The sequence below is a fragment of the Orbicella faveolata genome, unplaced genomic scaffold, assembly GCF_042242905.1.
Source record: "Orbicella faveolata isolate gen_17 unplaced genomic scaffold, um_ofav_v1 contig_48, whole genome shotgun sequence".
NCBI lineage: Eukaryota > Metazoa > Cnidaria > Anthozoa > Scleractinia > Merulinidae > Orbicella > Orbicella faveolata.
This window is the reverse complement of record NW_028301578.1, coordinates 1772501-1785659: the sequence shown is the minus strand read 5'-3', so window position 1 is coordinate 1785659 and position 13159 is coordinate 1772501. Positions and strand designations below refer to the sequence as shown.

The 13159-nt window shown below is 40.1% G+C and overlaps 1 protein-coding gene across 10 annotated transcripts in view; it reads right to left on the bottom strand.

Moving 5' to 3' along the window:
• Positions 1–7118: 7118 nt before the first annotated feature.
• Positions 7119–13159, bottom strand: part of LOC110055873 (uncharacterized) — a 44403-nt gene continuing 38362 nt past the window's right edge. For all 10 annotated transcript variants that reach the window (XM_089281189.1, XM_089281190.1, XM_089281195.1 and 7 more), the window contains one exon: positions 7119–13159. This exon is cut by the window's right edge and continues 188 nt beyond it. In XM_089281189.1, the coding sequence (XP_089137315.1) occupies positions 9412–13159 (3748 nt within the window). In that variant the 3' untranslated portion in view covers positions 7119–9411.

The window sequence follows — 13159 nt, the reverse complement described above, 5'->3', positions numbered from 1 at the left end:
ATTTTTATTTTTAGTTACAAAGGTAACTTGATACTTTTGTTTTTCACAAGGAGTAAATTCAATTAGAGGTCACGAATCGTCGCGTCTAGTTCTTAGGACTTGCTTTAGAGGGGACGAGACTTTAGATTTGAAACAGTTCTAACGTTTACAATAGTAAGTGCGGGTAACAATTGTTTTGTTCTTGTTGCATGCAAATATAACGAGACATTTTTGGTTTTTAGTTGCAAAGTGTAATGTGACACTCTTGTTTTTCACAAAGGAGTAAATTCAATTAGAGCGGACGAATCGTCATCACTCTTTCCCACGAGATGTTTGCTATCTTTAGTAACAAATGGTAACTTAACACTTTTGTTTTTTATATGGGAGTAAATTCAATTAGAGCTGACAAGTTATCGGCTACTGTTTCCAGGATATTAAACAAAAAAGAAGGTTTTGTTTCTGGACGGTTTTTACGTCTCTGCAGTAGCGGTTTAATAGTTTTATTTGATGACATTCATTTCAGCCCGATATTTTTTAAGGGAAAAAGTATGAAAACTGTTCAAATGTTCTTTGAAGACTGCGTGGCACCAAGTCAAAGTGCATTTAATTAAATCAGATTTTCAACGTGTCAGAGATTTTTTTTTCTCTTTCTTTCTATTTTCGGTGAAGTTGTGTTGTGTTGTGTTGTGTAAAAAGGTAAACTTACGACTTGTGTAAAATGCGAAAAAGTCTCTAAATTAACTTGAGTATTTTTGAGCAAAAATTTCTCTTGGGGGTTGGAAGGGTTATGTGATCGGTGAGCGAGGGAGTTATGCATGTGCGGGTGTCACACCAATCACAGTGCGGGTTGTATCAAAGAGCGAATCAAATTGCCCGTTAGAAAATAAGATGATAACTACATTGATCTGGAGACATGTCAGATTACTGTAGTTTGTTCAGTCAAACATTTTATGGCTTACTATTTAGCTATCTTACCATGACCGATGTAACATCGCAACCAAAAAAACTTGTCAAATTAACCAAATCATTACTGTACCATGAATGCTTCTATCTACAAAACTTCACAGAAAAAAATAACTCTTGCACGTCTTGCGTGCCTATGTTTACTTTTAAGCAGACGCGCAGCTTTTGTTTACAAGAGAACGACACTTTCAGAGTAGCGATTTAAAAATGTTGCAACATAGAGGTTATGCCTAAGGATTACAAGGATTTATTGACTGTTGATCTGTTCAGCGTTTATCTTCTGTCGCGTGTTGACATTGTAATTCGCTATATCGAGGTAGATTTTACGTTTGGGCTTCCGGATTATGTTCATTATATCGAAGAATTCGTTATATCGAGGTTCTATTCCATACATTTTACCGTAACTTTGGCCGGGACATAGAATATCGTTCGTTATATCGAGGACTTCGTTAAATAGAGGTTCGTTAAATCGAGGTTCCACTGTAGTAAAGAATGGGAATTAAATTGATACCAGTTGCCAACGGTTACAAAAAGGTTATTCACTGCGACTGAGCATATATTTCGGAGCATATATTTCGGTACCATTTACCAAAAAATCCCGGAAATTTCGGTTGGATTGTAAATTTCCAAGACAGACGAAACTTATGGTAAGGTAGTCCCGTTTTTCCGGTTGGAACGTTCCGAATGGAAATATATATATATAAATATAAATGTTCAGCATGTAGACTACTCAATATGAATACCTACGGATTTTATATGTATAAATATAAATAAATATAAATATAAATGTTCCATTTACACGTTTCAGTGTTTTATAATAGTAGCTTGCAGTACAGGCAGATTAGCGGGCTCTAGCGCGATACACGAGCGCGCGCGCGAAGCGTGAGGCGTGAAAAATGTTTCTCGCCTCGCGCTTCGCGCGCGCTCGTGTACCGCGCTATAGCCCGCTAATCCGCCTGTTCTGCAGGCTATATAATAGTTTCAGACCTTAAGCTCTAACAGACGCTAACACAGAAATCTGTCGTGGGAAAATACGCAGACTGTTAGTTTTTTTTAATTATTTTAAACTTTTATGACTACATGGCTTGGAATTTTCTGACCATGTAAAAACATATTTTAAAGATGGATTATGTTGGTTCATACTCTGCATGAATATGAGGTCATTTCTCTGAGGAGAAAAAAGTCAAAATGCAACAGAACAATACAAAATGCTCCGCAAGTGAGCAAGATGAAGCGAATCCTGTGTCCTGATTGGTTACCCGAGCTTGCCCGCTCGGAATTGCTCGATTTGTTTCCGAAAGAAAAAAGCGTCTTTGGTGTTTGGTCATATAATAAATCCTTTAATGACCAAGATTGTGCGGTCAAGATGGCTGCTTTGATGTTATACCTACCAACTCTCAAGCATCCACGCATGCGTGAGTCTCACGCCTGCGTACAAAAGAAGTGTTCAAAGGTCTTCGGAACATCGTCGGATATTTTCGGCAACTCGCAGAAGTCTTCGGAAATAGTCGGAAAACTTCGGAAGTCGCTGGGACGTTTTCGGAAATCCTAGTTATGACGAAACGAAAATCTCACGCATTTGACCAAGAAAAAGTTGACAGGTATATATGATATGGCTTTTTTATGGGCTTTTCTTTTATGGGGTTTGGCTTCGTGTTAGTCGATAAAACCGAAAAAGAAATAACTAAAGCCGGGCTGTAGAGTGGTTTGGGGATGAGGGCTTTGAGTAATTATTGGCAATTGTTTTTGAGATTCGCTTTCCGCTCGGCAAGTAGTTGTCAGTTGACAGCTTCAAGGCATGGCATGTGACGAGCGTTAAAATCAACAGAAAGGTCTATAAAGCCGATCCTAAACTTAAAGGAAACATCTTTACAATTTGAGCAGGAATTCGCCGCCCAGCTCCTCTGCGTGAGTAGATGGTCTTCATATGACGGCACAGCGGCCATGTTGGTGCACAGAACAATAGAGAAAAAAGTACTTTGGTGATTTGACTCCATTTTTATGAAAATTTGAGCAATAAGTTGCTTTTGTTTTGTGCACCGACAAAGCCATCTCATCACATGATTGAAAACCATCTATTCCACCGTTGTTCCTACTTGGACGCCATTTTGTTACAGCCAATAGACCAATTTCGATATATTAAAATTCACCCTTAGACGAAAGACATCACCTCGAGGCTCCAGGGAAAAACTCATACAGACCCTTTTTTTTATTTCCTGGAGCCTCGGAGTCATGTTAATTGTTTTAAGCTGAATTATAATATATCGAAATTGGTCTATTATCCAAGGCACAACCAAATGATACCCAGACCCCCATGGCCGTGCTGGCGAAGGTACCACTCATTTGCATACAGGTCCTCACAATAACTCGTTTCCTATGCACGAGTTACAAATAAGGTTGGCCTGTGTCCAGCCATCTGGTACCCGTTTCTCAAGAGTCCCGAACGCTGTTTGGCCCCGAAAAGCCATTCATGCAACTTCGACCTGCTTATTCTGAAAACCTGGTCTTTTCAGGTGTTGCAAAAGGAATAAAAAGTAAAGTAATGGCGAGGTTATGTGCCTTGAGAAGCCTTCATTTTCAAGATATTGGAATTCTGGCACCCTAAATACGTTCGGGACTTTCGAGAAACGGAAAGTCCCGAAACTTTTCGGGCGATGAAGGAGACTCTCTAGCCCAGACACAGTATGCACACACAGCCAATAAGCTATCTCAACTCTCTGCGTCAGTGTTCAATGGACTTCTGCCAATCAAATCCATATATAGGAAGCAGGATGGGCAAGAGTTAAACAGCTAAACACAACATGGCAGCTTTGTAACCGTTGATATGACGGCGCCGCAATATTCGGTGAATTTGCACTGGAGAAAGATATTTTTGCTTAAGCAAAGGCAGAGTCGAGGGTGTCAACAGAATTCCGTGATGGAAGAAATTCTCACCATGTTCAGAAAAAAAAACATTTGGTGGAGTCGGTCGATGACATACCACGGTCCCCGAAGCTTTTGCATGGTAGGAAAAAATTGCTGTAGAATGTTTTAGTAAGATGTATATTTCTATCGGGTAATTCACGCAAATTGGGTTTTATCAAACGAGTTGATAAAGGTCCAATTCCCATCGTAAAAATATTTGGAGGGCAAAATCAATCGGGTTATTCAGCCTCAGAATCGTTAACCCTCTCAGACTCCTAATCCTAAACTGAGCACGAATGGGAACGAGGTTGAGGAAGCCAACTGCACAATTGCCGCGAAGAGTTTTGATTTCAGAGGTCGCAACAGTGAAATCGGTTGTAATAGCGATATTTCTCGTTACGTCACCCTTAAGATAAGATAAGAACTTTATTAACGTGTCGAAGTCGTTAGCATACAATGTATACTAATCATTAACGTGCTAACCAGAGGCTTTTTGGCCGTCGAGACAATGGCTTCTTTTATTCTGTGGTTGGTAAACTTGAATATCAGAAGAAATTTGACGTCATTGTTTGTTTAACTTTAATAACGCTGACGTAGTATGGGGCGCGGTCCATTCAATCAACATTTCCGGTATTTCTGGTCCAAAACTAAATGGATCGGTTCGGTCCGAGTGGAAATTTGCTGGTTAAAGTCTTCCGCCTACAGAAGTGGCCTCTTTGACCGGTCGGTCCGGTCCGACCAAAAAACTGCCATTCCATTCGACCATTTTCGTTACCAGTACCTCTCTAATGGATCGATCCTCCAATGCAAATTCAATCTGGATGGTGGGATGGAACTAAACTCTTGGCGCAAAAACTGGCCGAGAAAGGAATGGAGCGCGACCGATCCGAAGTACCGTTTTACAACCCTTGATCATAAATTCTGGGACGTTAAGGTGGTATGGTACCCTCAATATGGACCACAAAGTTTGTTTAAATATGGTGAAGAAAGATCAATTGTGTGCTATTGCACTCAAGAAGAGAAATTAAATTTCTAGAGTTTTACTCAAAATGGTTACTATGGAAACCATCCACAGCCTTTGCTCTTTTACAAAACAAGATTTGACTGTCAAATGAGCATATCATGTAAGTTTCTGTTTTGTTCTGTGCAATGAACCTAAGTTTTGACAGTTAACTCTTATTTTCAGTGCTTTTTACAGCTTTATTTGGAAATAACCTTATTTTTTATCACACCCAGTGGGCAAATCATCTCATGTCACGTGACAGATCTTAAAATGTTACGATTTTTTTGGTTTATATCATTGCGACACTATTGGTCTTTGATCAGCCCAAGTTTCGGGTATTCTACTTAAAAACCTTGCAAAGTAGAAATGTTGGCGCGAAGTCAGTCGGTACAAAAGTAAACTTTTGAGAAAAATGCACTTTAAGTTTCTTACACGAAGTATTAAGCATTTAACGAGCCACAAATAGCGGGGAAGGGGGGGTGCAGATTGGATCTCGGGGGAGGGGTGAAATGGTTGTTCTATTTTGTAAAAAGTTACCGCAGTTTTGGGAAATATTCCTTTTCATAAGGGAAATGAATGAGCCTGTGATGGCAATTTGAGGCAAAGCTTTTCACAAATAATTATACCAATCGAGTTGTGCATGTCTTAAAAGTTTCTTTCTAAATAGTTTCGTTCATATAAGTTAAAAATAATCTATATTTTTGGTCAGGTTCTAATAGTAAACAGTCGTTGCTATGGCCGTTGCTACGTGAAAAAACTTATACCAATGTGTACTTTCCTTAAATTTCACACTCATCTGGAAGGAAATTCGGCAAGATCGTTTCAAAATGTTTTTGACAAGTCCTCAAGGGTCTTAAGTCTTGTATTTCCAAGAAATTGAATTTTTCATGAACATCGTCATATTTTAGGGTACCATACCCCCTTAAGCCACATCAAAGTTCAGACCAAGTAACGCCAACAGCAGCTAGAAATGTCTAGTCCATTGCACGGCTAAGCCCTAAATTGATGTAGCTAAAGCTCTTTGCTGTCTAGACTGCAAAACAGTCGTATTTTTTGCGAACGCGAGCGACGGTCAATATTCGAACGAAAGGTCTGGAGCGAGTGTAACAACGGCGAGGGAGAATGGGGAGAGACGCTAAAAAATACCTCAAAAGCCCTACGGGCGTGAGGCTCGCGCGCTTCACACGCGAGGATCGCGCCTTCCGAAAACGTCCGAAAACGACTGTTTTGCAGTCTTTTTGCTGTCTAAAGCAAGCACAACATTATCGCCACAGTGCAAACGGCCTACTATTACAGGGCTAAATGTCGACCCGTCTGAAAACCTCAGGGCCATTTAATGTACGATAATGGCGATGCTTGCTAGCAATGCAAATAGTTAGACTTGCACCTTCATTAGACTTAATGATGTCCTCGGGCAGACGTCCTTTAGACAGCAGTTATAGGACGCTAATAGATCAGCGCGTTCTCCGAGTCACTGCGCGAACTAAAATTCAGACGAGTGTAGCCTGGGCTGAAACTTAACACCAATTGAAAAGGGGACGGAGTAGGGGTGAGGTAGCGATAGATAATTAAAAAATAGATAAATCAATGAAAAACGCAGCAAGAAGTTCTCTACATTTCATGCTAGATAAGCTCTACAAGGTGCTACCATTAGGAAAGCTCTCCCCCACTCCCCTTCCCCCACCTCAAAAAAAAAAACAAAAAAACAATCACTAGCTAAAGGAACGGAGGAGTTGAAACCTTCGGGCATGTTTTTGGAAAATCGGACATATATATATATATATATATATATATATATATATATATATATAAAACGGTTATAAAATGCCTCAAGCCAACAAAGAATGCCACTGCGTCAGGAGGATCAATGAATATTCACAGTCCAAGCCTCACCGCAAAAATGAATTTAAAAACGTTTGATAAAGCAAGGACGGACAACTTCTGACGGTAAAAAAAGTTAAAAAGTTAAAAATTTAATAGAAAAACGTTTCGGTCTTAGACCTTCATCAGCTTTTTCTCTTGTAACTGATGAAGGTCTAAGACCGAAACGTTTTTCTATTAAATTTTTAACTTTTTAACTTTTTTTACCGTCAGAAGTTGTCCGTCCTTGCTTTATCAAACGTTTATCTATATATATATATATATATATATATATATATATATATATATATATATATATATATATATATATTTCCATATATAATGAAAAAACAACAACAGCTTTGCACGCTGTGCACGTGCGTTTTGCATGTTAGTGTGGCGAAACAGATTTTATGTCACAACAGCGTAGACTTTATTGGATATCTTCGTCAGGCTTACAGAGGTTTTCCAAGTCTTTTACCAGTGATTACAAGTGAAGTTGGCATAGGTAACAAGTGAAGTTGGCATAAGTTGCACTCATATTTATGTCAGAAAAACCCAATTTACTAAAACTAACTAAATCAAATATCTTTGCTATGCATAAAAGGTAACTTCAGCTGTGCTAGTCGCCCAAAATAAGAGATTTCATCATCATATCTCCGTATGTTTACTTTTGCAAATATTCCTATTCCAAGAGATTTCTATTGAAAGGAATGCTTAAAAAAGAAAGTAAACAGACAGAAAGCTAACTATGATCTTGGTGTAAGGCCTGATGAAAAACGAATTAAGTTTTAGACTGAAAGAGCATGGAAATTTGAGCTTGAAATCTCGGATTGAGAACAAAGGACCTTGAAGGTGTTAGAAAAGTAGAGGTCAGCAAGATTTTAATAAGTTTCAGAAAACTCCTCATTATGCATAAATGTGTGACCTCGATTCAACCTAAGGTAAAGTTTTATTTTTAAGGATATTGCTTCTCAGGAGGCACGCCAGTTGAAATCACGTTTTTGGATGTAATGTTAGCTAATGTTTGTTTCCTAAATGAAAGCAATGTAAATGCCAACGGAAATAAAGTTCGTGGAAGTTTGGTTGTTTGTCCTGATTCACAGATTAAAGTAAACTCCAATAAAGATGGAAGAAATACGTGTTTGTAGAATCTTAGCCATAAGATTGAAGTTAAGCGTAAGTCGTCCGAAGACATTACGAATCGGTAACTTAAATTAAAATAATCATCAAATTCCAGAACATTCACATGGACAGTTCTAACATGGTTCTGGTGCTGTAAAATATTTTGTAAGCCAAAACAGACGGAAACACATAAAGAAAAGCTGTTGAAACACACTCAGCTACGATAAACACACAAAACTCTCTTAGTCTAGATAAGAGTATACTCAGTAAATATTATCAATTATCTAAAAGTAAGTAAACCACAAACGAGTTTCCTTCAAAAGCTACTAGCATCTTTTTCCATGTTTTCTTTTTGGTTTAACCTTTGATTGCCGGTTCAATTAACATAGAACGGAGCTCCGAACTTTTCTTAAAAGAACATATTTCTTTTCTTGGTGGTTTATTAACCATTTGATAATTTTCACGATAAGTCCCTAAAACGATCCCTTAACAATTGTTTACACACTACCAAGGTTTAGTAAATACCCGATTAATATATTCAATTCCCAAAAACGAACCCACAATAATAGAAATAGGAAAATCCTCTCCTACAAGCAAACCGAAGTACTGAAAGAATATCTGGGAATATGTCCCGTCATAATCAGTTCTATCTATGGCAGGGGAAATTCCTGAACAACTGAAATACCAAGTTAATCAAATATGAATAAATGTCGCTCGAGTAAATATCAAATGAAAACGACGCCAGTTGAACAAATATCAAATAGATTCCAAGCATATCCTAACATTCGTGCCAACATTAGTACATCTGTACATCAGTATACACGCAGACATTTACATTGTTGTTTCGTGCAAAACGACAACGTCAAAAGGCCAAATTTAAGGTTTTGTGACGAACCTCAGTACCAAGCAAGTACCGTCAGTACCGGTTTCATTCTTGGGCTAGTGGCACGGCTTTGAATTATTTGAAAGGTTGAAATACTTGCGAAGAGATCAGTACTACTAATAAGATTATATATAAGATGACGTTCTCGCTGCAACTGCCGTTTTCGTTGATTAGATTCTCTGCTATCGATAAGCAGAGAAATGGAGTTTTGAATCGCTATCGTGACGAAACCCAACACCGTATATTCTCCCAGCGTGGCCATATCACAAGATTAATCAAAGAAACTCTTCTTGTATTATATATTACTTATCTAATATCCTGCCGTCCATGCAAAGCATCTGAATAACCCTAAGACAAGATTTCAGAATAACACACGATGATTATATATTCCCAGAATTAGGCAAAAATGTTTAAAACTCCCCCGTAACATAAAAGACTCTCACTAAGCTTTAAACACTGTTTGTTCCTCGCTGAATTTCCAGCGATTGGCTATTTTTAAGTGTCACTCGAGCCCTCCTTAGTGTCCGTAATCAAGTAAATAGTCTAATTGCTCCAACTGTCCAAATCCGTATTTCACTCAGCAAACTTTACTGGCTGGCCGCCCAGTTCTTTGTTATTTTCGAAGCATCACCCGCTAATCCTTCTTGAACCTCTTCAGTTTGCTTGAGTCAGTTGTTCCAAACCGTTCTTTTACTTAGCCAACGATGGCTTTCTTTGCTTTACTTGCTGCCTGCTTTGTTTTTTTCCATGCTTGACTCATAATTCCTTCTTGAGCCTCTTCAGCCTGCTTCCGAAAGAACTGACGAGTCTCCTCGTTCTCTCGATATTTTTCCCACGGATCGAACCCAGGCTTTCCAAGACGATTGATTTCGACAGCTTGATCCCTTGTTTTCTGCAAAGATTTCACGCGATCTTGCCAACCAGGTTTTGCTTGTGATTTCTCAGATTCTATGAGCAGATTCAAGTAGTCCACTTGTTGTAGTGGATCCTTTTTAAGGGCAATTTCTGACAACTTCTTTAAACCACGCTGCATTTCGGCGACGAAGTTCAATACAATGCGATTGGTGGTATTAAAATCTTCTTCTACTTGCTTGATCACAGCCTCTGCCTTGCTCTGGCCTTTAACCGCTTTATTGTACCTTTTTCTGATCTCGTCATATTCCTTTTCCACGGTTTCATACTGGGTTTCATAGCGATATGCGTCATTCACGTGTTCTGACCAGTGACAGTTGTTTGGACATTCCCGGCAACTTCCATTCGACATTGCAGCGCATCCATCCTTATTCTCATTTCTTGGAATTGAACAAGGAAAGTGGCATGTGAAGTTGCAAACCAAGCAGTTTGTAGTATACGTACCAGTGTCCAGCTTTACTTGGACGCGTTTTGCTTCTTGAACAGTGAACCTGAAGTTCCTGTTGGCATTTATGTCGGCTGCATGTTGATTGCACACTCTCGTTAACTCTTGCAGTTCGCTTAGTTTGTTTACTCCAAGATCAATCTTCTCCCGCAAACCACTGAGTCGAACTTCCAGCTGAGCTCTTTCATCCAACACCTGCTTGGTAAGGACAAGACTTTTTTGTTCCATCTCGGCCAAGGCTTGAAAGAACTTCTCAAAACTCTTGATTCCCATTCTCCAAAACATTCTGTCGAAGTTGTCTTCGTCTTCTTCACCAGAGTTAGCGACAAACAGGGCGCTGTTGTTAAACTTGAAGAAGTTACTTTCATCCTCTAGGATTCCGGCTGCTAGCATTGCTGACAGGGCTTGTGGCTTTTGACCATCAGCAAAGGTAAAGAGTACTAAGATATTCTTCTTGATATCTTTTCCGAACATGGCCAGGATTCTGTCAAAAACATACTGCTGCGTTGGAGTGAGCCTCGGATTACCAGCCTGAGCCATGAAGCAGATGGCATCAACATGATCGATGCCTGCCGAACCCTTTGTGTTGAAGAATCTACGGATCTGTTCGGTGATCACTTTGTCATGGTCAATTCCTCTTGTATCTCCAAAGCCCGGAGTGTCCACAATAGTGAGGTTGTAAGGTATTTTGAATCCTTCCATGTGCGGTAGAGTGTAACAAGATACGAACTGTGTTTGACTGTGTGCTTGATTTCCGATTGTTCCGGCCCCTTGGTTGCTAGACAGCTCGTGGATCATCTTGAGACGAAAGTCATCCTTCCACTGTACTCCAATGACGTGGTTGATCATAGCATTCACCGTGGTTGTCTTGCCAGAACCCGTTGACCCAACAACCATCATCACTTTCTCAGGAACGGTCTCAAATTTACCAGGTAGCTGCATCCCTTTCTCTCCAAGATTGATAACAAACTTTCGCAATTGACTGCGGCTGTCTTCGTACTCGAGACTTAGAGGAAGAGTGTACACCGCTGGCTTTCCATCTTCTGGTGGTTGAACAAGGCTACAGTGGGCAAGGATTGTGCTTGCATCAAATTTTGCAGAAGGTACCATTGTTTGTAGTGGATTACTAAGGTCACTGGGGTTGCTGTCTCCTTCACTACCACAAATCGCGGTAACGCTAAAATTGTAGGGTACTCCTTCTTGAAGACCCTTGATCGTGCAAGTCAGCGACGCATCTTCTGTGTAGTGCAGGAATTGTTCCATCTGTTGGGAATTGAAGATCCATTCAATCTTGTACTTTTCAATATTAACTCCCTGTCCAATACTTTTGGGTTTGGTGAATGCAATGGTTATGGTGTCAGTCGTTGCAGCTGCAAAGGTTGGCTTACCAGGCGGACTTGTTGGTTTGGTAGTTGCGGACAAAGTATTACTGTATTGGCTAACCACAATCTGCCCCACAGCGCATACTCGCATCAGATAGCTGGTAGCTGGTTGAAGTCCAGATATGGTAGCAGTTTGCTTACCTTCCTTTCTACACGGTATGTACTGAGTGATCCAGTCGGAGTTGGCTTCATTTTTTCTGCACTGAACTTTGTACTTTTCAATTTTGTTCTCGCTCCAGTGCGGATCATTCCACCAAAGCTCGATTGAATCGTCTCGTACGCTCTCTGCTTCTAGGTTTTCTGGCTTTGGTGATAGCTTAAAATCATCATTTTCTAGTGCGCCCTCCTCGTACAGAAAGATGAAGGCTCCTGGGTTTCCACTGAAATTGTCAGACAGACAATTCTCTGTGGCGAAAAACTTCACTTCTTTGTGGTCTTCATTTGCAGATTTCAGTTCTGAGAACTGTTTCAGTGTCTGGCGAATTCTCTTATTGACATCTTTGTCATCAATACCTGATGATGCCTTTTTCTCCAACTGCGGCAGAACTTTTCCAGTGAGGTACCCATCCATATTCAAAATCTGAGGATCTTCTTCCTTGCCAATCTTGAATGTACAGCACAAAACATGCTCATTGCTTGGGTCGAACGCTTCATTTTCTACATCTTCAGGGCTAACGAAAGGAGTGTCTCCCAAGAAAGTGATCATACCTTGCAATCTCTTCATCTCTCTCTCTTTTTCCACGATCCAAGTATCAATGCGAGTTTGTGCGAATGGGGAACGCTCTTTTTCTTCAAAGATATCGCCAAGTGCTGATTCTTCTGCTCCGCCTCCTCTGATGCTGGGAAGCAAAGGCAACAACTTCTTCTGGAAAAAGATCTTGTAGCGCGCGATATTGCTTTTGAAACCTGATAATTGCTTCTTGACTCGAGGGAACGACGAACAAACATCCTCTCTCATTAAATCACTGCACTTAGCCTCGATACACTGTATGTGTTCTTGAATCTCACATGTCTTGCTGATATAATTGGCACTGATTTCTCTAACCATTCGTTGCCCCTTGCTATCGATTTCACTGAGCGGGCGTAAATATACTTGGACAGCAACTGCGTTCTGACCCTTGTCCCCAATCAATGATGGTAGCTGTTTGTAGACTCTCACTGCTTCTTCGTAAGTAGTTGGACTTTCCTCTGTTCTGAAATCTCCATACATCTTGCAATGCATTTTCTCTGTTTTCTTTTTCTGGTTTTCAGTTATGTCGACAGAGCCTCTTCCGTCTACAGAGATACCAGGCAATGATTTCACCAGTACTTCCATATTTCCATGCACCTCCTTCAAGGATTCATCTTTGGAAACTTCCTGGTCAAAGATCAAAAATGCTTTGGCTCCATACAGGATTCCAACCACTACATCAGTGGCAATATCTTGGTCAAACACCTCTGGATACTGCACCTTTCCTCGCCCCAAATGTTCCATGGTCAGCTGTTTCAACTCAGTTGTTGTCTCATACTTCAGAACAACGCGAGAATGGTGACTCGATGTCTTCCTGTCATCCAAGTATTTCGCTGCTCCTTGTACATTAACTAAGCCCCCAAGGAAACTCAATTTAATGCTTGCTTCAATATTGAGAGCACTTGTTTTATCATCAATTGTGTCTTCGGCAAGGACTTCTGAGTTGGTGTATGGTTTGGTTATCGTGTTAACG